This window comes from Pimephales promelas, chromosome 17 (genome assembly GCF_988280905.1).
Source record: "Pimephales promelas chromosome 17, fPimPro1.hap1.1, whole genome shotgun sequence".
Lineage (NCBI taxonomy): Eukaryota > Metazoa > Chordata > Actinopteri > Cypriniformes > Leuciscidae > Pimephales > Pimephales promelas.
Window position 1 is genome coordinate 31,299,127 of NC_142785.1, and position 25,505 is coordinate 31,324,631.

Genomic DNA, 25,505 nt, shown 5'->3' on the forward strand with positions numbered 1-25,505 from the left:
ACAGGCGGAAAATGTCTCAGTCTCACCTTCTGCTTCTCAAACTTGGTAAGTTGAATCACTGTATAAAGCGGCAGATAAGGCTATTTACTCCATCACCATAACCCAGTTGAGTCTGTGCCATTCAGTGGTTGTACAGTAAATAAACAGGCCTTGTTGAAAAACTCCCCTGAGATAATGAGGACAATGAAGAGTTAAATGTGTCCGGCTTTTTGCAGAAAGCAATTAGGAGAACACCCAGCAGGGGCACGGATTAATTCAAACGCTCGATTAAACCTGAAATTCTTTTGATAAATAATTGTCAACTCAATATGGGGTTGATCTGTTATGAGAAAAAAGATGTGGGCTGGTTAAATGGCTTTAAAATGGAGGGTTTCAGAACAACCTTTTCCCTGTACATGCCTCAAAAGTGCAATTTGAAATTTCAGTGCTTCTGTATAAAACTGAACAGTACTTTAGTGCAAAAGCTAATTAAAAGTTGTCTTTAAACTGACAGTTTGATTGCAGCCATCTACAAACAAACTACATATAATTGGAAGCAACTGTAAACAAACCACATAAACATGCAAACATGTTAATTGCTGTCATGGTTTTGTGCATCTCTACAGCCACCCGCTGATCGCGTGGGAACACACTGAGATGCACTAGGTGTTTGTGTTTGTTGTGCCATTGAGACCGAACTTTATGCATACGATGTTTTGCTCATCATAGAGCAAATAAACAGAAGACATGTCAGATATATGCACATTTTATTTACAAATCAGAAACATTCCAATTAAATAAAATATATCAACATTTCTTCTACAAATAACTGCATCTCAGAAGGCACTTGTTTTAGTGGCCTAGGAAACAGACATGTGAGGACATCACAGAATTATCATTTAGTCAAGGCAGAATACATATAAATGATGCATCCAAAAACACCACAGGCCCCACTGAAATGAACTTCAAGCTGTGCAACTGTTTAGAAATCAAGTCTATTGTAAGAACAGTTTGGCCATGTACTCACAGAGCACATTAGAGGATCGATGAACTTGAGCGCCACTAAACTTCGGTTCCATCCCTGTTGTATATGAGATTATTGACACTGAAATGGTTGGAAAGCGAGTTGATCAAGCCACTGTTATTATGGGATGTTGAGTAGTAGTTGAGTCTGTTAGTGTTGAGATGGCCGTTTTCTGATGGAGGGGCGAGTTCATGTCCAGACATGCCGTGCGTAAAATCCCCCAAGTGTCCGGAGCTGACGTCTCTGCTTCTGATCCCGTTGCTGTTCCCCGCCATTACCGAGTTCATGTTACCGATGAAGTTGTTAAAACACGGGCTGTGCTCGGCGGACGGTGAGGGAGATGATTTGGGCTCGCTGGGGGTCGGAGAGTTTTGGAGACTCTGCGGGGACGCGCTCATCAGACTCGCCGTGTCCGCCAATTTGAGCGCGTCCTCGGATTTCACAGACAGGCCACTGGCGTTTCCATCCGCTCTTCTTTTTCTCTTCCTTCTGAAGTTGCCGTTGTCGAACATTTTCTCGCAGTTGGGATCCAAAGTCCAGTAATTTCCTTTGCCTTAAAAAAAAAAAGATTTTAAAAAAATGTTAGTTATGCACGCGACACCATAATTTAACACGAAGTTAACTTATATGATCTATGTCGAGAAAAGAACGTTCAGACTTACCAGGGTCATCCTCATCCCGCGCAACTTTCTTGAAGCAATCATTCAAGGACAGATTGTGTCTTATGGAGTTCTGCCATCCGGCTTTGCTTTTCTTATAAAAAGGAAAGTTGTCGGCCACATACTGATAAATCTGACTGAGGGTCAGTTTCTTATCCTGAGTGTTCTGAATAGCCATCGCAATCAGCGCTGAGTATGAGTACGGCGGTCTAACCATCTTGAAAAGTTCTTGCTGACTTGAAATGGAAAGCCACCCGAGATCTGCGCTTCCGAAGCCGGTGGGCGGAGGGAGAAACTGCCGCTGGTTCGACCCAAATCCCGACTGAATGTAAGACCCTCCGTTCGGGCCTGAGAGATACGGAGAAGAGCTGATACCTGGGCTGTTCATCCACAGGTATGGGTTGGTTGTGGACGAGGTGTACTCGCCGAGCGCGTAGCTGGAAGGATGCGCAGGTGGCCTTTGCGCGTGGTGGTGGTGATGGTGGAGGTTCTGCTGGTACATGCTAAAGTTGGTATCGCAGTACACGGTCATGTCCAGGATGTCCTGCGCGTTGTGGTGCTGGTGGGGACTGGTCTGCTGGCTCGACGGCTGCTGTCCAAACGCGTTCATAATCCGTTCTCCCTCTAGAAACATGAGTTTCGCCGATCAAACCTGCTGAATGTGCTCGTATCTGAGGGTTTGCCCGAGTAGGCATCAGGGGAGGGTTATTTAACCTGTGCAGTGAATGAACTGCTGGTTGGCAACCCCTCCCACTGTCACACTTCTCCTCAATTAACTTCATCCAATATGCGTCGAGATCATTCATGTGATAAGCGTTTGGGATTCAAGGCAACTGAACACAGTCCATTTAAATACAAAAACAAGCTAAATGATTTATCTAAACAACATACACTCTAAAAAATGCTGGGTTGTTTTAACCCAACTTTGGGTCAAATATGGACAAACTCAAACATTGGGTTAAAAATGTATTTTAAACATGTAACCCAATGGCTTGGTTTGTCCATTTGACCCAAAATTGGGTGTACTGAGTGTATCTAGCCCTGTATATATAAGTCGGCTGAATAAAATTAAATCAGGAGGAGATGCTGTCACACTTTTAACTCCATATACTCAGTATATATCAGTTTATACAAGCCTAACTAACCAAATAAACAAAGTATATAAAAAATAAATAGGCCTAAATAAAAAAAAATAGTGAGGCATGATGTCCTTGTGCTATTTATTTTATTTATTTTTACATATGAACCTGTCACTGAAAGTGCACAACCGGTTATAAACAATAACAATAAAATTAAATGCCACATTTTTGCGCAAAAATATTTTTAAATAATAATTTGCAAGCATTGTAACATCCTAGTGTGTTACATCTTTACATCTTTATTGTGTTCTCTGGTTTATCCATTGCAAAAAATATGGTGATGCTGCTGTAATTATAATTTGGATCACAGCATTATTCTAATTTAAAACGAGTGAACTGAATTGAAACCAACACACAAACAGCTCCTATAGGTGAAAGCCTTTTTTTTTAACTCAAAACCTCATTAATAACAACTGAATGAAATCTATATCTAAATATTTTGGGAGGAAAATGAGGTGCAAATCAATAAAATTAGATGTTTAGTTTAGACAGAAGTTAATGAAAATGAAATTAGTCCAATTGATGAAACGCCCACCCCCACACTATGCAAATGTACAGTAGCCTATCTTATATCACCAATGAAGTTTCGCTTGAATTTACAAATGGATACGACAGAAGAATCGAAATGAACAGAAATGTTGTTTGTGTTCCGTTATTCAGCTTTTGCATTACTAGATTAAACTGCTACTTTTCTGGCTGTTTTATATTTGTGAAAATGCACATGGTCATTTTGAGAACATCTGAAAAAGAGAAAATAAGTTAATGCAAATTATAAACTATCTATATGGTCTACACTGGAAATATTTTGTTTCACTATAAATATATTATAGTTTATAATTTAATAATAGTCGTATATATAATCTCTTGAATAGCCTATAATTAAAGATTTTATTTATTAAGGTCTTTATCGTTTTTATGTATAATTCAGTTATTTGTAAACTATAGTTCAATATTAACCTAACATAACATTTAAAAGGTGAGATAAACTGAATAGAATTGATGACGATAGTATTTTACGCTTTATATCATGTGCATGTCATTCACATTGTGATTAAACTAGAGGTGTATCGCCACCTTCTGTCCATTTGTAGAACATGAACATTTCAACTATCCACAGAAGAACAGATGCAGTCACAATACAAATGCTCATAAATGACGATGACAAAATGACAGAAGACTGACCTAAAACGCCTTTAAAATCTTTCTCCAGTTTAAAACTGTAAGCTTTTGTCTTCCTGTTTGACACCAGAAAAGTGTTTAACAAATGTTAGCCTAATTAAGGTCTTAATTGAACATAAGATGTTACAGTGTATCATAAGTAAATAAAAAAACAAAAAATATATAACATAGATGTTTGCAAACATGTCCCTGCATTCACTTAATTTACATCAAATTAGATAACAATTTCATTCCATTGTTTCTGGCATTTAATTTGGGCAAATAAAAAACTACAAAATTTTTCATTTCAAAAGCAAATTTTGAAATAATGTGAAATAACATTGTGGAGAAAGAGATATATATTTTTTTACTAGTTTTTAGGTTTCAGGATTTACTTTTTTTTCTAAAGATAATTTTCAACTATGTTATGAAAGATATACTGTAATTCATATGTAAATGGAAAAATGGTAATGCCATTCAATACAATGTATCTATACACTGCATCTAATTTGCATACACTCTAAACAATGCTGGGTTGTTTTAACCCAAACTTGGGTCAAATATGGACAAACCCAAATGTTGGGTTAAAGATGTAACTTCAACTTTCACTTTCAACTGCACATGTTTTAACTGCATTTTTTACCCAACATTTGAGTTTGTCCATATTTGACCCAAATTTGGGTTGAAACAACCCAGCATTTTTTAGAGTGTATGTGTTCTTCGGGAAAACATTTTAAGTTAAAGATGTGTAGGCCTAATAATGTACATTCAGGTATAATATGTATATTAAAAAATAGAAAAATTGTGGGCTAAATAAAAAGCAAAAATATGCTAAAATAAAAAATAAAAAAAAGAAAGAAAAGAAAAGCAGAAAAAGAATGCATGAAACATAGGGTAAGAATAAATAGGCCTATCATAACAGACAGGAATTGTATTTATAGGCCTATATTCTTCGTAAAGTCTGACCAGCAGATGGAGACATGACTTCATCATGAGACCTCACTGTGACCTGGCTGCATCTGAAAAACAGTATGTGACAAAAGAAGTATGTCAGAATTCACAGTAGCCTACTCATAAAAGTGTAGCCAAAAAGTATTCAGACATACTTCTTTTGTCACACACTTCTTTTTGCCTTCTAATATACAGTAGTAGCCTGGGATGGTATACGATGTCAGATGCATATTGAGATTCTCTAATACTGCCAGTTTGAGTCTGCGTCTCCTATCAATCATCACTTTCAGGAACTTACAGTTAAACTTTACAGTGCAACTGTGCACGATGTTACGTACTAGTTCGTAAAATAAAGTTGCTAATTTTATTGATGCAGCGGTTATAATATATGCGTTTAAAAACGAGCGAGAAAACAAAAATCTTTGAAGACTTGCGGTCTTTACGCCCACCTGAATACTTCGGACATATCCATGCACTGTAAGTAGACACGTGGTCAAGTGTGCGTATTTAGACAGGCCCAATGACACACTTTGTCGGTTATATGGCTCAAATATCAACACCAACAACCTTGACATGTGCATCGATAAAAAATGCTTCTTCATGATTATGCACCATGAAACTTATACATTTCGGTGTTTACTTTAATAAACAACACAACATTTCCTGATTCAGTTTTTATGAAGACTCAAGACTGCTTTATTAATTTAATAAAATCAGTTTGTTAGCAATGCGTTCAGCATTTCATATAGCACGCTGGAATCTCACTAACTCTCTGTCTCCCCCTTGTGTGAGCCATGAAACATGTGCTTTAATTCGCATTAAAGAGATTTTCACTTTAGTCATTATCACACGTCACAATATGACATCAACCTTTTTTAAAAGAAAAAAATTCAAAGCTAAATCTAAATAGCCAAATAATTCAATAAATCATATCTCAATAAACTAGCAAATAGGCTTATTGCTTCGTTATCTACAAAAATGCATAACATTTTATGCTATACCAAATTAAGTTTGTGCATCTTTAGATTGACATCAAACGTACAACAGTGGGTGAAGCAAAAAAAAAAATCCCTTTACCCAACATAATCTTTTTTTTTTGCATTTTGACTATTGAGGCATGTTGTCAAAAAATCGGAATGTTATTTACAGTAGTTAACTGAGCAATAGATGTAGAAATATAGTATTTAAATTCACTGGCGTGAAACGTGTCAGCTTCGGTCTCCCCAATAGACAACCACGATATGGGTCAGTAAAAAGTAGATTTTCCAGCAAATGAAGCCCTAGAGGACTAACAGGTTTACTTTCACTATTGACACTGCATATGTAGATCAAACCCGTCAAACATCATTACATGTGAAAGGACAAACAAACATTCACCTTGAAGAGTGACATTCCTCTGTGAATACTTTCAGATATCTTAATGTGATTTGGCTCAAGTCAAAATTCACACAACCATGTCAACGCTGACATTTATGCAACACATTTATAACTGGAATGACAGCATTTCCATCCTCAATGACTAGATTTACAGATTAACTTCCCTGTAGGGATATTTATATAATGACACCCATGTGAAAAAGAAAATGCCTACTTGCAGCCAGACTAGTTATCAGTGTGTTTATGATTAGTTAACTTGTGCTATTTGGAAACAATTTTGTACTAAGTATTTTAGTTGTAATTAAATTGTATTTTACCATGGTCTGGGTGAATACTCTATTCTGATTGGCATAAATTTAAGTGTATTTAGTGTATTTTTTGTGCATTGAAACAAGTTCAAGTATATTTAGTATACTTTAAAGGGATAGTTCACTTTGAAATTTATTGTTGGTATGTTTTAGCTTACCTCAAGGGCATCCAAGACGTAGGTGTCTTTGTTTCCGCAGTAGTGTCAAGTTCTTGTCTGTCAGTCATATAATGGAGGTCTATGGTCACCACCTCAAAGAGCATGCACAGAGAAGTCCAAATTAAACATGATTTAATGACACATTGATGGCCTAAGACACGAAACGAGCAACTTATGTGAGAAAACGAACAGTATTTATATTGTTTTTATCTCTTGTAATCACAGCCACGTCCAAGTGATCTGAGGGCACGGGCGCTTCTGTCTGCGCAAGAGCCGGAAGTGATCTCTCGTGCGTGTACGTCACTCATTATTTACACAGAGATTTCGAAAGTTTTACCTTTCACTGTGAAGATCTAAACATATTTAGATATACAGGAAATTTCAATGGAAGACGATTTCGATTTACAGACAAAACCGTGGCTCTGGTACAAGAAGTAAAAACGATATAAATACTGTTCGTTTTTTCACACAAACCGCTCTTTTCGTGTCTTAGGCCATCAATGTGTACTTACATTTACGAGTTATTAAATCATGTTTAATTTGGACTTCTCTGTGCATGCTCTTTGAGGTGGTGACCATAGACCTGCATTATATGACTGACAGACAAGAACGGTTTGACCTAAAAATATCAAAATGCTGCGGAAACAAAGACACCTACATCTTGGATGCCCTTGAGGTAAGCTAAAACATACCAAAAATTCATTTCAAAGTGAACTATCCCTTTAAGTAGACGCCTGTTTAGTGAATAATTACATGCTTGATTAGTTATTTTAAAGTGTACTTTATTTGTGTTACAAGTACATTACAAATTCATTACAAGTGTCTTCGAAACATGCAAGTAATTTACCATAAGTGTATATATATATATATATATATATATATATATATATTGGGTGCATTTTCAATTTTATTAGGATAGGATAGTAGCTAGACAGGAAGACGGGTGGGAGAGAGAGACAGGATGGATCAGACCAGGAAATGTCCACGAGCCGGGACTCGAACTCGGGACTCCCAAAAGCACATGTCAGCGCACTTGCCCCACGAAGACTAAGGCTAAGGTCTTCAATAACAAATTATTAGATAAATAAAACTTAGCTATACTTCTCAATACTATTGGATAGTATAATGTATTTTGAAAGTATACTTTCAACGCATTGTTACAATGATCAGTTCCTGCACACAGTTAAAATATACCTAAAATATATTTTTAATAAAGTGCAAATAAATACACTTTAAAAAAAAAACAGAATTTTCACTCAAGTATATATTTTTTAAATATATTTTTAGAAAATATACTGAAGTACAATTATTTTAAAGTGTGTTAAAAGATGTATTGTGAAAATAGGTAAAAGGATGATGCTAATATACATTTAGTATATTTAAAGATAGTATAATTTGTGATGTATTTGCAATGTACTATTTAAAAAGGGTATATATTTCAAATACAATAAAGTATACTTTTTTTTCACTAGGGCAAGGATATTTGATTTAAGATAATAAGAAACCAGCTGAACTTCCTTCCTTGTTTGAGTTACATTTTATGATATTATGGTCGTGTCTTTTGGATTCTTCTGAAGTTCAGCGTCACGCTGCTCGGCAGACCGGACCTGACCAGCTCCTGTTTTAGCTGAAATAAAGATTTATTGACTCGTCTATTAGCACCATAATTATTAATTATTAATAATTATATATATATATATATATGGTTCATTAGTAGCAACTTACTTTCTCTAAAACAGTCTCAATGTTTCCATTCTCTGTCAGGTCTGAAAATGAAGTAACTCTCATTTGAACTCCTATGATATTTTCTAAGGGAAAAAAAGCACATGATTAATAATTATTGTAGTATGGTTATGGTAGTTTAAAACAAATGTTTTGAATATGCATGCATACTGTATAGACCATTTCACAAGATGTAAACAACACTGGTCCAGAAACACTTCCTGTTTCAGTTTGTAACTGTTTTCTTTATTTCACATGTAAAGTAAACATCTTAAAGATGTTTATTTAACTTTTTCATTCAGTTTTAAATGTTCTGTTGGTTGTATTTTATCCCAGCTTTTATGTAGTGTTAAAAAACTGAAACAGGAAGTGCTTCTGGACCAGTGTTGTTTACATCTTGTGAAATGGTCTATAGTGAACATCATGAAGAGGAGGTCAAATAGGAATATAATATTTGACTTGAATAATGAAGAATTTCACAACAACGCCTTGAAAACAATTGGTTTGTTTCCAGGTACATTTCAATTTCTGCATTTTGCAGATGCTTTTTATCCAATTTTTGGGTTGATTAAAGGTTTTGAATGCGATGGAATCAAACTCATGACTTTGACATTGCAAGTGCTGAAACATCTTATAGTGCCACATCAAAACAAACTAATAATACTAAACTTTCTAAACATGATGGCAATTATGTACCTTGTAGATTATTTTGATTTGTTCTCCTGTCCACCCTGAAGGCCCATCGACCTGGCACATTTACATTACTGGTGTTCTTAAGGTTTGGAATAACATTACGATCGATTAATCCAGGAATCACAAAGTAGGCTGTGGAGTTTATTGTGTCATAACCAGCCTGCACAAACAAGGGAATGACCAATTATTGAGACAGAACATCAAGAAGAGATGGGCGTATTGTGTTCTATTGATGTATAAAGCATGTTTTACCTGCACCGGAAATTGTGTCACAGCGCAGTCACCATAATTCATGAGAATGAAAGACAAATCACCGCCCGAAATTAACACCACTTGAAACGATAGTTCCTGCAAAGTTTGGGAACACTGAATGTCACAGCAGCTCTGAGAATAGTTTAACCTTGAGCCTGAAGGAGTTTTAACAAACTAACTTACTGTGCCAGAGGCAAAAAAGTCTTCAACTCTATCCCAAGTAGCAACAAGGACCCAAGTAGCCGTGAAGCTCAGATACGGGAAATACTGGTTTATCTCCTGAGTTGCTTGAGTTAGCACACTTCCATTAGAGTACTGCTGATATGAGATTATGCCATTCATACTGACGTCCACATCTGCCCAGAGCGGAGCAATGACGTCTTTAGTTCCAATGGGAAAGTAATTCACGAAAGACTCATTCGAAGGCTGATTGAATGTAAGGTGCCCGTTATTATTAACCTGGGTAATAAAAAAGATATTAGTCATCCCTGTCACATTTTTCTCATTCACCGTTTGCATTAGCAGAACTGGATACTCACATATGTGGTGTTGTATGTGCGGCCAAAGAACACAAAAGGTCTCCACAGGTCGATAAGAGTGGAGTTTTCATCTTCAACAGCAATATTAACAGTGTCTCCTGCCACTGAGCCGAACGGATAGAATACAACCGGCGCTGCAAGACAAACAAACAAGTTCAAACTCTGATGAATAATCTCACTTCACATGTTGTTTTAGTTCTAAGGTCAGAAATTACCTGTCTGTGCTTTTGTCTCCCTGCCTGTTGAAAAAAATAAATAAATGCACATAAATTTAGATACACTTCCAAACATATTTGAATATTGTCTTTGGATATTTCTTTGTCACTCCATGAAGGATATTATTTAATGGTAAGACTCACTCAGCGCAAGGACTGATATGAACATCAGCATATATTGTGAAACTGCAGACAACCCCATGATAAAAATTTGGATTAGGTCAGAGATACCAGAATGTCACTGCTACAATTTCACAGAGTAACTAAAATCACAAAAGAGCAAAGCAATATTAATACTTTTATAATTTTTGATTTTATACTAATTTTCTGTTATTCTTTAACAATTCAGATGTGCATAGACATATAGCATCAGAGAATACATTGTTAAAACAAACAACGCTATAGACAAAAAGTTAGATGTTTACCTCAGTCGACTTCGTGGAAAATGCAAGAAGATTGACTTCTGAAAGGTTAAAATCGGGCTCTAATTATCATAGCGCTGAAGGGAGTGACGTGTTACCTCAGTATTTGAAACGCATTCAGAATAACAAAGACTGGAATTCTCACTACACAACTTTTTAACTTCCACTTTCTTTGTATCTAAAACCCACGGTTGGCAAAAACTAAAACATTCCTGGCTATTCACCTACACTGACTCCATGGCCTCAAATGTCGTCTAGACAGGCTTAATGTGTGTCAATTCAGATGTGATGTCTCCTGAATTCTGACAGTCTTTAGCCCCACCTACTGGATGAGCTTAACATTACAGCTGAAGATTCAGCTTTTTTAAACTTCATTTGTTGACACATGACAAAGATTTGTAGACAAGGAACAGGTTTATTAGCATTGTTTACATGCAGTTCAAAGTTGAAACCCCTAAGAAATCTGCTAACACAAAGCATGATAGTACAAAGTAAAAAAAGAAAAGAATGGATGATTATTTAAGATAGTTTATCTTATTAATTAAGATGGAACATATGTGATTAGTGTATTAATTAATTTATTATCTAATTTGATCATCATTTTCATCATATTTATGCTCATTTATTATTTTGTTAGAGAGTAATAAGTTCAAGGGTGAGAAACTATAAAGGTTCCCTTCCTGCGACATTCAAGGCATACATCTTCAAGGTCACCATTTGAAGTCCCTTCCATGTATTACGGTGTCTTTTCAACTTTTCTTAACTTCATCTCAAAGAAATTTGACACTCCACGATTGACCAGCTCTTGTTTAAACTGAAACAAAGATGGACAGATAGATCAAAATGTATTTCCATTGTACTGGTTAATAAAGTCACCAATGTCAGATTATAAGGTTAGACATAGGCTATAAGATAAGAGTCAGTTTTTGTTTTTCTCTCTCCCTGAGGCAGAAATGTGCTTTTGTTTGAAAAGTGTGACTTACTTGCTGCAAAACATACTCAGCATTTCCAGGCTGTGTCAGGTCTAAAAATGAGCTAAGTTTCAATTGAACTCCAATGACATTTTCTAAAAGGAAACACACATAATAAGGCACAATAACACACACAAATATACAGTATACTATACACAGGCCTGTATAGACCGATAATTCACAATAGGCCCTAAGGCCAAATCACATCCGTTCTGATAGAGCCATATCGCACAGCGACTTGTGTGACATTGCGTTCATACAACAGTTCGTCGAGACGTGTGTAAATAAAAAAGAAACAAGAACAGAGTGGCTATTTATATCACTCTTTTGTGTGGAAAAAACTTCCTTCCGCCATGGATTTAAATCTCAAGTTGACTTTATAACAAGTAACGAAGGAACATTGAGTTGCTTCATTGAAGCTTATTGATGGGCTCTGCACGACGGCATTTCCTGTGGAAAAAAAACTATAAAGTTTTAGGGCTGGATATGATGAATTGGCTATATATAACACTGATATAAGTGATCACCCGGATTTAGACCTACCTATATTGTATTTATATAAAGTGTTCACAGGCAAATTTGCTTTATGTTTAGGTCTATTTTGCTTTTATTTCCCCTCTGTAGAAATCAGGCAAAGATAAATGTCAGGCAACACGATTCCTGACTGGATGTCAATGTCCATGGATCACTGGATCTTTAGTAAGTTGAAAGGAACACTATATTGAGCCCAACATTTAGTTAAATTGATAAAATTGTTCGTTTTAGTTGTATTTTTGCAGTTTCCCCTATTAAATCCACCCGATCTCATGAAAGTTCGTATCTATGGCCCGAATGTCATTTCTCGTGGCATTTATACGCCAAAAACAGTTTTTGCGTGTATTTGGCACGCGATTTTCGCGTAGGCTACATATGATACGCACTTTTTTGCGTATAATACGCACGAACTCCCTCCCTCCTAAACCTAACCCAGGGTTTTTTAGTGCGTACCATATACATGAAAAAAACACTTTTGGCGTATAAATGACACTCGTGGTATAGATACGCATCTTCATGAGACTGTGTTGGTTGTTCCGGCGGGAAAGTGACGTCAATGCATTCACTTTAATGGTTCTATGGCTATATGGCTATACTAAAGAAACGTTACTCACTAAAATAGACTCCCCTTATTTTGTTTATGCTTCTTTATTTATTATATTCAATAAACATGTATACAATTACATCTAAACTTATTACAGTTTCGTTTCAAAGACGGGTGGACAGTAAATTTTGAAGACTCTGCCATAATCCCGTTTTCCTCGGTTTTCCCTGTCTATGGGGTTTCCTCCGCTTTAAATCTCCCCAACGAAGAGCAGCCTTGCGTCAAATGCGGAAAGTATGCGTGCATATATAGCCTATTATGTAAAGTAGGCCTAGAGTATTATGAGAAAGATTGACTAAGCAAGTGCATTACCTTCGTACTTCCGCTCTATTTAATTTGCGTCAAGCTGGTATTCTTCTGGACAATCTTTCCATAATCACAAAATCAGTTTGAAAAATCAGAGACTTTTTCCTTTCAACAGTTAGGCGATTTCCATGACAGCTCTAGTCAGTGCATTTGTAAATTGATTGCTTACAACCTTTTTTCAATCCCTTTCAAAATAAAAGTATTTGCTAATGACTCACTCTTAAAGACAGTCTAATGGTGTAATAATGTAGCTAACTAAAACCCTTTCTCAATATCAAATATGGCATGTTATTGATGTAAAATAATATTTATAAAAAAAAAATATTCATTTAAACAATATTATAAATTATGTAAGTATAAGAAGTTTGCATAGAATAGAAAATAAACAACCAAACAGTAAAAGCATCATTTTGATGAAACTCCTACCTGTTCCGTTGTTCACAAGAAAGGCCCAGCGACCGGGAACATTTACGTTACTCATGTTCTTGAGGTCTGGGGGGTTGCCATTTAAATCATAATGAATGACATGGTAGTCAGTGGAGTTTATTGTGTCAAATCCAGCCTATTAAAACCATGAAAAATTAATGTTAGGCAAGATACAGAGCCAATTTCAAATATTATTTCAATCCTTTAATGTTTTGTTTTACCTCCAGTGTAAAATATAGCCATGAAGCACAGTCCCCATAATTCATCAGAATGAAAGAAAAATCACCTCCTGAAATTAAAACCAACTGAAAGGTGATTGCCTGAAAAAAACAAACAAAACAAAAAATCATGATTCATAGTCTACACAGTCTGTGACCTCGTGCCTGAAAAAGAAATAAACTATTTACCGGTGCTGAGTGAAGATTTAATACATTCAGATCAATTGCGTTAACATAGTCCCATGTTGCAACAAAGACCCAAGAAGCAGAAAAGCCCTGGGGAAAAGAATGAGGGAAATACTGGTTTATATCCTCAGTGGCGCGAGTGAGCACACTTCCATCAGTGTACTGCTGATACCCGTATCTGCCATATCCAAAGTCATCAAGATCAGTCCAGAACGGAGCAATGAAATCTTCACTTCCATATGCGGGAAATTGGGGGGGTATAGCTTCCGTTAAAGGTTGGTTGAATGAAAGGAGTCCGTTATTATTAACCTGAAATAAGAAAAATCAGTTCCTATCCACCAGTAAAGTATGAGCTGGCTTATCACAACATTTGCATTCATTTTAGACGAGCAATGGAACTGGAATTGGTGATAGAGGGAATTCTCACGTATGCGTCGTTGTACTTGCGGCCAAAGAACATAAATGGCTTGGAGAAGGAAACATACATGTAGGATTCATAACCAACTTCAAGCTGTTCTGTGTCTCCTGCCGCTGCGCCGAATGGATAGAAAATCGCTGGTGCTGCAAACAGAATCAACACAAAAAATACAAATGAAGATGTGAGTGTTTACAAGTCAGAATATCATAATTACGGCGATTCTGAACGAACCATTGATTCAAAAGTCAGTATAAATACCTGTCCATGGAGTTGTTGTTGAAATGGCTTTAAAGAAAAAAAGTATTCAATTATTAAACACTTCTGTAAAGTACATTGAAAGATGTATTGCATATGATCATATGATGAGTCGTCTAACAGTCGCAGTATTTTTACTTGTTGAGACTGTGGTGGTTGTGGTGGTGGTTGCTGTGGTGGTTGCTGAAAGAATAAACACAAATACCATTAAATACCTCATGAACACACTTAAAGATTGTAAATGTGTTTCCTAAGTGTAACATAGGCATATGCATTACATTCAAGTCCTATGTATAACATTCAATTATAAAACACTTAAGCCTATGTAAAATACATGAAAAATTCATTCGCCCGGACAAGTTAGCACTTTTGATTTTACAACACTGCATGAGAGGAAATATTCGAAAAACCATAATAGGGGCACTTGAACTAATTTTAACACATTCATACACCCAGCACAATAGGGTGGCAGGCGCAACGCAAGTGTTTTTTGCTAGTTTCAGCCCGACGCAGTTATCATTTTCATGTCCTGGGCCACGTTGTTTAAATAGCAAATGCAATTGCACCCATCTGTTCGCTCATGGGCATGCTTATCTGAAAACGAGATGTGTTCGGGTGCATTATTGGCGTGTTGCTATTTTGAGGCAAATGAAATAAACTACTATTTTTAATATTTGGCATGTTTGTGTGCTTGTTTGTTGTTAATAAGCAGAGTGTATGCACCCCCTTATAGGTGCACATTACTAACATGCTTTTTAAATAACAAAAAAATATTGCGCAAACATTTTTTTGGTTATTTAAAAAGCAATAGTAGTAAGTAAATAAAGTTTATTTATACAGCACTTTTTTTACAGACAGGGTCACAAAGTGCTTTACAATAGAAATTAAAACATAGCAGAAAAAGAAACAGTCTAAGACAAAAATAAAAAAACAACAGATAAAATTATCAATAAACCAAAGACAGAGATTACCCAGCTAACCTGAACAATTGAGTCTTCAATTGTCCCTTCAAACTGTCAACATTTTCAGCAAACCTAATGCTAGTTGGCAGAGCTTTCTAGAGTTTGGGTCCCATAGCGGCAAAGGCTGTATCCCCACGTCTTTAGACGAGTACGTGGCATAGATAGATAGCAGATTTTGGTTGTTAGACCTGAGAGACCGGAAGGTGGTGTGTAGGTGAATTATGTTGGCAAGATAAGCAGGGGCCTGGCCATGTAGAGCCCTATAGGTTATGGTAAGAATTTTGAATTGGATCCTGTAAGTTACAGGAAGCCGGTGAAGGGAGCAGAGTAGAGGGGTGAAATGGGTGCACCTATTTGATCTAGTAATAGCCTAGCAGATTGCAGATGGTGAAGGAAAGATTTGTTGAGGGAGAAGAGTGAGTTGAAAGTCAATACAGGAGATAAAGACATGAATGAGCATCTCCAGTTCTGACTTAGAGACAATAGCCCTCAATTTGCTAATGTTGCATTAGGAGGAAAAAACAATAGCTTGTCCCCTAGGTGGCAGTATTAGTTCAGCCAAAACAGAATGTAGCACTGAGCGGGCCGGGTCTAAGTGTTCAGTAAAAACCCCAAATAGACGCTACCTCGTTGTCCGTCTTCCTTTACTAGTACATAGTATACTACACATTTGAAATGCGTATCAAAAATACACATTCCAAGAAAAAGTCTTTGTTCTTGGAAGAGAAGTGGGGTCAATCCATTGCAAGTGGTTCATTGGAAGGTGTAATATTACCTTTACAAATAATGTAATTTAGTGCAAGAGTTAAAGGGATAGTACACTTTGAAATTCATTTTTGATATGTTTTAGCTTACCTCAAGGGCATGTGTCTTTGTTTCCGCAGTAGTTTCAATTTTGATATTTTTAGGTCAAACCGTTCTTGTCTGTCAGTCATATAATGCAGGTCTATGGTCACCACCTCAAAGAGCATGCACAGAGAAGTCCAAATTGAACATGATTTAATGACTCGTAAATGTAAGGACACATTGAAGGCCTAAGACACGAAACGAGCGGTTTGTGTGAGAAAACGAACAGTATTTATGTCGTTTTTTACCTCTTGTTACCACAGCCACGTCCAAGTGATCTGAGGGCACGGGCGCTTCAGTCTGGCCAAAGCCGGAAGTGATCTCTCGTATGTCACTCATTGCTTACACATAGATTTCATAAGTGTTACCTTTCAATGTGAAGATCTAAACATAGATATACAGGAAATCCCAATGGCAGACGATTTCGATATATCAACAGAAAATGTTGATTTTTATTCGCAACTGCGCGAAAGATCAATTCCGGCGCTTTCCAGGGCTTGTGCAGACCGAAGCGCCCGAAGAGGTAAAAAATTATATAAAAACTGTTCGTTTTCTCACACAAACCGCTCGTTTCGTGTCTTAGGTCATCAATGTGTACTTACATTTACGAGTCATTAAATCATGTTTAATTTGGACTTCTCTGAGCATGCTCTTTGAGGTGAACCGAGGGGAGGACACTGATAGACAACAACGGTTTGACCGAAAAATATCAAAATTGAAAGTACTGTGGAAACAAAGACACCTACATCTTGGATGCCCTTGAGGTAAGATAAAACATACCAAAAATGCATTTCAAAGTGAACTATCCCTTTAAAGCAAAACAACATACACTCTAAAAATGCAGTTCCTTGTCTCTGTTTTTGTTTGAGCTGCTCCATTAGATGAGGCGTTGTTACAAACCCAATTCCATAAAAGTTGGGACACTGTACAAATTGTGAATAAAAACAGAATGCAATGATGTGGAAGTTTCAAATTTCAATATTATATTTAGAATACAACATAGATGACATATCAAATGTTTAAACTGAGAAAATGCATAATTTTAAGGGAAAAATAAGTTGATTTTAAATTTCATGGCATCAACACATCTCAAAAAAGTTGGGACAAGGCCATTTTTACCACTGTGTGGCATCCCCTCTTCTTTCAATAACAGTCTGCAAACGTCTGGGGACTGAGGAGACAAGTTGCTCAAGTTTAGAAATAGGAATGTTGTCCCATTCTTGTCTACACTCTAAAAAACGTTGGGTTGTTTTGTGTACCCAATAGCTGGGTAAAAAATATTGGGTCGTTCTGTTGGGTTATTCAGAACATTTATTGGGTTGTTTCTATAATAACCAGCACGTTGGGTTAAAGTTCAAATTTCAACGGTTGCACCGCAGCTGACAGAAGATACACGGGTGAGTTATTACACTATATAGCCATACTGTAAACGTTTTTTTTTTCGTTGTACGTCTTGCAAAGTATTATTTGCGCTTTTTCCTAAATCTTCAGCCAATTATTTCCATGTGTATATCTCCTGTTGACTGCTTTTTGTCCGCTATAAAGCAGCCAGCCAATGTCTTACTGTAATACTCGGTTGTGCTTCCTAACTTTCTATGTTCTCTCCAATACTTTTTGGTAAAGTTATATTTTCAGATATTAACCAACGCGTTCGGCTTTAAGACCGAAGCCCGGTCCATCCATCCAATTTCCAAATATTAACCGACGCGCTCGGCTTCAAGACCCAGCTGTTCATCCATCCAGTGTCGCAGTCACTGACAGAAAGAAGGTAAGTTAACGTAATGCTGTGTTATAAGTGCCTGCCTATATTATAGCGCAAATGTTTGGGCTATCCGAGCTACAGTGTGAATTTAAAATAGCCTACTATAAAGTGTTAAACTAGGGTAACCATACGTCCTCTTTTTCCCGGACATGTCATCTTTTTGGACCTAAAATAAACGAGTCTGGCCGCGAGTCGCGACGCCATTCATTGTGTGTGTGTGTGTGTGTGTGTGTGTGTGTGTGTGTGTATTTATTTATTTATTTTTTTGTAGTTATTATTTTAAATGGCACCATTTAATTGGTCGGTCGGTCATGTAGTCCTGCTTAACGCGAAATATTGGTCGAGCTGCAGCACGTCTTGTCAACAGCTGGTAACAAACATTCATGCCTCCTGAACTGCGTTAAAAAAGAGTCCAAATGTAAATCTAAATTCATGAACGTATTTGTGATGTTCGGCAGCTGTAGTGCCCTCGTGAGCCTCTGGAGGGCACTCTCTTCCCGTGCTATGTTTCCCCATGGACTCTTTATGTTTTATTATGTTCAGCTATTTGTCATTACCTGTGATTGAGTTCCTTATTTAAGCCTGAGTTTTGCCTGTGTCCTCTGCGAAGTTTTGTTACACTGCAAGTGTACATCTCTGAGCATTTTTTCTCCTTTTGAGTATTAAGTGTTTCCCTGGACGTTTGCCTGCCTTCTGGACTGTTTCTGAACCTGTGCTGCGTGCCTCGACCATAGCCTGTTTTTCACCACGATTTACTGGATTGCCCCCTGTTTAACTGCTTGCCTGGGTTTATGTCTGCTTGTGTTTTAAGTTATAATAAAGTTCTGCTTATGGATCCGACTGTCTCTGTCCGAACGTACATGTATTTGCAGAGAAAATTCCTGTGTTGCCTTTTAAAAGCTAAACTATTGTTTTATTTGGTTATTGTTCTATTGTTGTGGCCCAAAAGTTGAATGAATATTAAAGTTCAATAATATAGTTGCATGATTACAAATACATTTATAAAATTGTGTTTTAATGCAAGGTCATTTACCACAAAACATGGCCATTGCAGGAGCTTCTATTGTAAAATTACAGCTCCTGTGATTTTACAGTGAATATATAGTAGATTAGTGACAGGCTTTATTTTTGTTAATTCACTTTATATTAACTAATTCATATTTTTTTTACACAGGATGCTATGGATTCATATGTAAGGGAAACACTTCAGAAGTGGAACATTGAAACATTAATCGACAGATTTGCAGGTGAGAGATAAATTTGCTATTTGCTATTTACTCTCTTCACAATTAAAGAATGGCATCACTAATATAGTGAAACCTTTTTAATTTGACTTCATGAAAAGTAGAACTTAGGCCTATACTAATCTATTATTCTTTCTGTTTTATGTAAAGACACTCTTGGATCCTGCAAGCTATCCTTCCTCCATTGCCATTCAAAAAGGGCTACAAGATGGTTCGGCCCTCTTACCAGGAGGCAAAACAACCATTTGTTGATTTACAGCTTGTAGGTACGTCATTTATGGGTTATATTGAGTAAAACATTTTTTGATAATATTGAATCCATGTGTGCATATTTACCATTTAAAAATTCTATTTAAAGGTTGGAACAAACAATATTTGGAGGAGGAGGAGCAACGGAGGCAATTCCCTCATGTCCTGCAGCTTGGAGATAAATTCAACTGCACAAGCCTTCGTCATTGTGGGAGGAGCGGCACGAGAGCAAGACAGCCTTTTACAAGCTGTGGATACATGCTTTAAAATATTTTATGCTTTAGACATAGACTATCCAAAGCCTCTGTTTGGCAGTTTCTACAACACACAATAAATTCTGTGCCATTCTGTCCATCAACTTACTGTCGCTTACTCAGGCAGTTTATAATTGGATAAGCTGGACAAGCTTTGGTTTGTTTTGTGTATTTGTTTTCCATGTTTCTAGAACTTAAAACATATGTAAATAAATTCATTTTAGCATTAATACTCTGTGCCTGAGGTGTTCCCTCAACACTGTCGCCTTATGAGGCAGTTTATAATTGCATTACTATTATGTATTTATTTGTTTATTTATTGAAAGAATTTCTTACCTTAAGGAAGTAAATTAAAGCAATTGCAAACAATAACTCAAGCAATAACTGAAAAAATGTTACAATAAAAAAAAACAATAAATGAAAATGTTTACAACAATTTGTGAATGCAATGTCTAATTGAATGTAAATAAAGCATTGTTAATATACTTAAGTTGTGAGTTATTTATTTATATGTCAATAATAGTACCGGTAATTATAATAATATAGGTTGATTAAATCATTTTTGCCAAATAACCCAACAGATTTGTTATTTGTAACCCAATTTATTGGGTGAAACTAGTTACCTAATTTATTGGGTTAAAATAACCCAACAATAGGTCGGTGCTATATCAACCCACCATTGGGTTATCTGTTGGGTCGTTTTTAACCCAACTTTTTTAAGTGAGTAATAAAGGCTTCTAGCTGCTCAACTGTCTTAGGTCTTCTTTGTTGCATCTTCCTCTTTATGATGCGCCAAATGTTTTCTATGGGTGAAAGATCTGGACTGCAGGCTGGCCATTTCAGTACCCGGATCCTTCTTATACGCAGCCATAGCCGCGTTTCCACTGCCGGGCCAGGGCCGGGCCGTGCTAGTGCGTGCCAGGGCCAGTCGCGTTTCCACTGTCACTTCCGGGGCTTGATCGGGGCTTCCTCAGGGCCAACGGCCAGGATTTCTGGCCCGTCGAATACCTTGGGCCAGAGGGGGCCAGCTCGCTAGAGGCGTGCTCAAGGTAAAAGGCGGAGTTTATCGGTGTTATGGAACGTTATGATCTGAAGCAAGATGCACATAGGGGTGTCCATGTTTAACCGATTAACCGTTTAAAATTGCATAACATTTTAATTTGAACTGTAGGCCTATATGCCAAATGCTGCGCAAAAATATATAGGCTATATATCGACGAATATTCAGATATTTGTTTGATTTTTTGCCCTTAAACATTTAAAATATTTGACAAATTAATATGAAAAAAATATATATTTTACTGGTTTTCTGAGGCCAAATTAGAACCTGGAAATGATATATTTTCCCTGCAGTGCTGAATGAGAAGAGCCGTAACCACAGCCTACAGAAAGGGGATTTATAGGTGATTTATAGGCTATAATAAATGTGTCTGATAATAAAATAATATAAAATAACGAGGCATTAATTGTTTATTAATAAACTATTGTTTTCTAAATGATTTTCGGCTAAAAACATCTCCATCTCCGGATGCACATTTAGAGAGAAATTAATTAGCTACATAATTACATAGTCAGAAAGATATTGGCTTTCGATTCGAATTTGTTCGTTTTAAATTGGACATTTAAAGCTTTAATCTACAAGACTAAAGCTTTAAATGTCCAATTTAAAAGGAACAAATTCGAATGCGGTGGCTGTTTCAGGTCTCGCGCTTCAGTTCACGGAGATCATGAAGTGCGCCTTGATTAATTGTTAAAGCACAACGTTTTCTTGTTATTGTGAGTTTACGCAAATAAATGTATTTGCGAATAATGTAGCTATTATTATTTTCTGTATGACCAGAAATTAAAGAGTATTTTAAGTTGTTTCCACTGAAAGAAATGCAATGAAACTGTTCACATGGGCGTCTCGCAGCCATCAGTGTGTGCTCCACACACACTGGATATGCGCTGATATGCGTCAAAAATATTGTGTTTATTTGTGCTCTGTTCCTTTTTTGGATAAAGGCGTCTTCTACATATGCAGCCTAATAAAATGTTACAATAATGATGATGATGGTTATTAATATTATTATTATTTGCAGACACGGAGTTTTTGTGAAATGGACGTTTTGCTTATTTTCAATTGGCAATTTCAGTTTGAAGGGTGATGGAAATGCGGCTTTAACTGCTCCGTACTTGCTGCGTTTTATTTCTATAAATAAATTTCGTTTCAAATGGGGTCCAATCAGTTATTAAAGGTTTCAAAAAATTAACTCTGTATCTCGAGGTTGCGGCGTTTGTTATTTGTTAACAGGCGGCGTTTGTTAACAGGCTGCGGCGGTTCCGCAGCCTGTTATATCGCGCAAAAAAAATCGCTGCTTGAAATGGAGAATCGCCTGTACTGGTCTCGTGACACTATTGCAGCCACTACGGCAGGTGAGTTAATACACATGCTATCTTCCTAATTAAAAAAATAAATTAATTCATAATACCCGCTGAAATGGGTTGGGTTTTATGACGTTTGATCCAGAAAGGCGTGTTAGGGGTGGGGTCTGGGGCAGCGCTGTGGGGCTACTGGCCCGGCAGTGGAAACGCAAGCCCGGTGCTTGAGGCCCGAGGCCACTAGCTCGGCTCGGCTCGGCTCGCTGTTAGCTCTGGCCCAGCCCTAGCCCGGCAGTGGAAACGCGGCTCATGATGTTGTAATTGATGCAGTATGTGGTTTGGCATTGTCTTGTTGGAAAATACAAGGTCTTCCCTGAAAGAGACGATGTCTGGATGGGAGCATTCTAGAACTTGGATATACCTTTTAGCATTGATGGTGCCTTTCCAGATGTGTAAGCTGCCCATGCCACACGCACTCATGCAAGCCCATACCATCAGAGATGCAGGCTTCTGAACTGAGCGCTCATAACAACTTGGGTTGTCCTTGTCCTCTTTAGTCCGGATGACATGGCGTCCCAGTTTTCCAAAAAGAACTTCAAATTTTGATTCGTCTGACCACAGAACAGTTTTCCACTTTGCTAGAGTCCACTTTAAATGAGCCTTGACCCAGAGAAAACGCCTGCGCTTCTGGTTCCCGTTTAGATATGGCTTCTTTTTTGACCTATAGAGCTTTAGCCGGCAACGGTGAATGGCACGGTGGATTGTGTTCACTGACAATGTTTTCTGGAAGTATTCTTGAGCCCATGTTGTGATTTCCATTACAGTAGCATTCCTGTGTGTGATGCAGAGCCGTCTAAGGGCCCGAAGATCACGGGCATTCAGTATGGTTTTCCGGCCTTGACCCTTATGCACAGAGATTGTTCCAGATTCTCTGAATCTTTGGATGATATTATGCACTGTAGATGATGATAACTTCAAACTCTTTGCAATTTTTCTCTGAGAAACTTCTTTCTGATATTGCTCCACTATTTTTTGCCTCAGCATTGGGGGAATTGGTGATCCTCTGCCCATCTAGACTTCTGAGAGACACTGCGACTCTGAGAGGCTCTTTTTATACCCAATCATGTTGCCAATTGAGCTAATAAGTTGCAAATTGGTCCTCCAGCTGTTCCTTATTTGTACATTTAACTTTTCTGGCCTCTAATTGCTACCTGTCCCAACTTTTTTGGAATTTGTAGCTCTCATGAAATCCAAAAGGAGCCAATATTTGGCATGGCAATTCAAAATGTCTCACTTTCAACATTTGATATGTCATTTATATTCTATTGTGAATAAAATATAAGTTTATGAGATTTCTAAATTATTCCATTCTTTTTTTACTCACAATTTGTACAGTGTCCCAACTTTTTTGGAATCGGGTTTGTACATTATGAACATTCTCCTGTCATTCACTTTCCCTGGCAGGGATAATTTTAAAGATGACATCTAATGATTAATAAGTGCAAAAAAATAACATATAGCCACATATTTATTATCGACAAATGGATTATTTTGTCTGCACTCTTTAACATAAGTAAGCTCACGACCTGATTGCTGTGGTGGTTTCTGAAAGAAGGAAAACAAATTTATTAACACCATAAAAAAACAAATCATGAGTCAGAACAACCTGACTCAAATCAGGAATGCCGTTTTTTTCTTTCTTGATAAACTGGTTTCTCGAGTTCATTTTGAGTTTGTTCAATTGACACCATTTGGCGACAGTCAATAAGTACCGGACAGTTTTTATTTTTTTTTTATTATTATTATTTTTTGTGCAGGTATTGTTGTAATGCTTTTTGTAAATAAATATATATATATATATGTATATATAACAGTCACATGTACTTATAGTAATTACAATAACTGGATAGAAACTGTAACAAAAAACCCATTTTTTTGTTTTTAAATCTCATTATATTTATTTCCTTGCTCTTGCAATGCTTGCTATTGTTGTTTAATCGTATGATTGTGAGGTTTTACGGGATGTTTGTCTTCATGAGTAAGAGTAAGATCACAGGATGATTTTCTCTCGTTCTCTCGGCTAATAGAAGACTGATTTCTTGGCAGGGATTCAGTGCCCGGGGTCGGATCTAATCTCTCTGATATTTTTGATGTGGAGATCCATCCGTTCTAACAAATTCAAAGGTCTATATTTACCTGTAGCCGGTGTTGTTGTTGTTGCAGTTGACGTTTGAGTTGGTTGTGCAGTTGTTGTTGTTTCAGATGTTGTTGTTGTGTCAGTTGTTGTTTCAGATGTTGTTTGTGCAGTTGTTGTTTCAGATGTTGTTTGTGCCCTGGCTGTTAAAGAGAAAGAGATTATTAAATTCAGATTCATTTTTTTTAGATTCATTTTTTTAAACATATATTTACATAGTCTTTGCCACTTTAAAACTGATAATCAGACAGAAACTAAACCTTACTCAATGCCAGGACTGATATGAACACCAGCAGAAGCTGTGAAACCACAAATAATCTCATGATGAAGTCGGAGATAAAACGAGTATGTAGGAGTCCTTCTTCTGTAATCAGAGGGAGATTTATTATTCTCATTATACCGAAGTTAATCTTGAATAAATGTAACTGATAATAACTTTAAGAAATTAAATATTTTAAATTTTGAAATATGATTATAGGAGGCAATTTTTGATGCGATTGAAAAAAAAATCCAATATTCTAATAAAGGTCCATTTTATATAAATAAAAAATATTCGACTTACTGTTCTTCTAAGCTGTTCTTGCACCTGCTGTGAAGGAAGTTTGACTGATTTTTACCAGCACTTTTGGTTTTGGTTTGGTACACAGCCAACAATTCTTAAATAGATAAAATTCCTTCAAAATTAAGAATACTTTAGGCCTGTATACTCTTCACATCTCTAATACATAACAACAACAACAACAACAAAAAATTACTAAAAACTACTATGGTACACCATTCAGTGCCTGCAACATACTGTATCCAAAATATGATGACCATTCCCATGCACAATGGTATCACCACAGTACAGTGTGTTTAGTATGGTTTACACAAGTGTCTATCACACTGTGTATTGTACTCTGTTAGTGGAAAGATTTGAAATAAATTGCTATGCACAATCTATTCTTTTTATATATCTCGTTCAAAAGATTGAGTTCATGTATGGTACTAATTTACATTTCAAGTATTTTTCTGAGAGGTACATAAATTATACAAAGTAGAACAACAAAAATAAACTAAAATTATACTTTCTTATTTTTAGTTTAAAAGAAGAAAACTAATAGGACACTTGAATAAAAT

General features: G+C 36.7%; 3 protein-coding genes and 1 long non-coding RNA gene across 5 annotated transcripts; 1 reads left to right on the forward strand and 3 right to left on the reverse strand.

Annotated features, from left to right (window-relative positions):
* Positions 1 to 929: 929 nt before the first annotated feature.
* foxi1 (forkhead box i1) lies at positions 930 to 2,414 on the reverse strand. The gene is made up of 2 exons (XM_039665455.2): positions 1,666 to 2,414; positions 930 to 1,556 (listed from the first exon to the last, which is right to left on the reverse strand). The coding sequence occupies exons 1-2, from the start codon at positions 2,294 to 2,296 to the stop codon at positions 1,042 to 1,044; spliced, it is 1,146 nt and encodes a 381-aa protein (XP_039521389.1). The 5' UTR covers positions 2,297 to 2,414; the 3' UTR covers positions 930 to 1,041.
* A 5,090-nt stretch (positions 2,415 to 7,504) lies between these two features.
* Positions 7,505 to 10,895, reverse strand: LOC120486913 (sushi, nidogen and EGF-like domain-containing protein 1). The gene is made up of 9 exons (XM_039683081.2): positions 10,600 to 10,895; positions 10,319 to 10,437; positions 10,175 to 10,198; positions 9,960 to 10,093; positions 9,604 to 9,879; positions 9,421 to 9,516; positions 9,172 to 9,328; positions 8,479 to 8,561; positions 7,505 to 8,380 (listed from the first exon to the last, which is right to left on the reverse strand). The coding sequence occupies exons 2-9, from the start codon at positions 10,374 to 10,376 to the stop codon at positions 8,300 to 8,302; spliced, it is 909 nt and encodes a 302-aa protein (XP_039539015.2). The 5' UTR covers positions 10,377 to 10,437; positions 10,600 to 10,895; the 3' UTR covers positions 7,505 to 8,299.
* A 96-nt stretch (positions 10,896 to 10,991) lies between these two features.
* LOC120486911 (sushi, nidogen and EGF-like domain-containing protein 1) lies at positions 10,992 to 25,059 on the reverse strand. The gene is made up of 11 exons (XM_039683079.2): positions 24,949 to 25,059; positions 24,652 to 24,750; positions 24,389 to 24,529; positions 14,653 to 14,697; positions 14,518 to 14,544; positions 14,269 to 14,402; positions 13,845 to 14,150; positions 13,659 to 13,757; positions 13,438 to 13,573; positions 11,580 to 11,662; positions 10,992 to 11,410 (listed from the first exon to the last, which is right to left on the reverse strand). Exons 2-11 carry the CDS (start codon positions 24,707 to 24,709, stop codon positions 11,333 to 11,335), a joined length of 1,107 nt encoding a protein of 368 aa, XP_039539013.2. The 5' UTR covers positions 24,710 to 24,750; positions 24,949 to 25,059; the 3' UTR covers positions 10,992 to 11,332.
* On the forward strand, positions 17,550 to 20,316 carry LOC148971540 (uncharacterized). 2 transcript variants are annotated; one of them, XR_016147143.1, is made up of 4 exons: positions 17,550 to 18,090; positions 19,259 to 19,331; positions 19,479 to 19,594; positions 19,687 to 20,316. It is a non-coding gene; the product is annotated as an uncharacterized LOC148971540 (long non-coding RNA). The 2 variants fall into 2 exon arrangements; XR_016147144.1 differs by having other exon boundaries at positions 19,479 to 19,590.
* Positions 25,060 to 25,505: the final 446 nt, after the last annotated feature.

Bases quoted from the DNA above. Each gene is read 5' to 3' on its own strand.
- LOC120486911 (XM_039683079.2), bottom strand. From the start codon at position 24,709: ATGAGATTATTTGTGGTTTCACAGCTTCTGCTGGTGTTCATATCAGTC. The intron at 24,530-24,651 runs GTAAGGTTTAGT...TCTCTTTAACAG, and splicing joins CATATCAGTCCTGGCATTGA to CCAGGGCACAAACAACATCT. The intron at 14,698-24,388 runs GTAAATATAGAC...TTATTCTTTCAG, and splicing joins AACAACAACACCGGCTACAG to CAACCACCACAGCAACCACC.
- foxi1 (XM_039665455.2), bottom strand. From the start codon at position 2,296: ATGTTTCTAGAGGGAGAACGGATTATGAACGCGTTTGGACAGCAGCCG. The intron at 1,557-1,665 runs GTAAGTCTGAAC...TTTTTTTTTAAG, and splicing joins GCGGGATGAGGATGACCCTG to GCAAAGGAAATTACTGGACT.
- LOC120486913 (XM_039683081.2), bottom strand. From the start codon at position 10,376: ATGGGGTTGTCTGCAGTTTCACAATATATGCTGATGTTCATATCAGTC. The intron at 10,199-10,318 runs GTGAGTCTTACC...TTTTTTCAACAG, and splicing joins CATATCAGTCCTTGCGCTGA to GCAGGGAGACAAAAGCACAG. The intron at 10,094-10,174 runs GTAATTTCTGAC...TTTGTCTTGCAG, and splicing joins GGAGACAAAAGCACAGACAG to CGCCGGTTGTATTCTATCCG.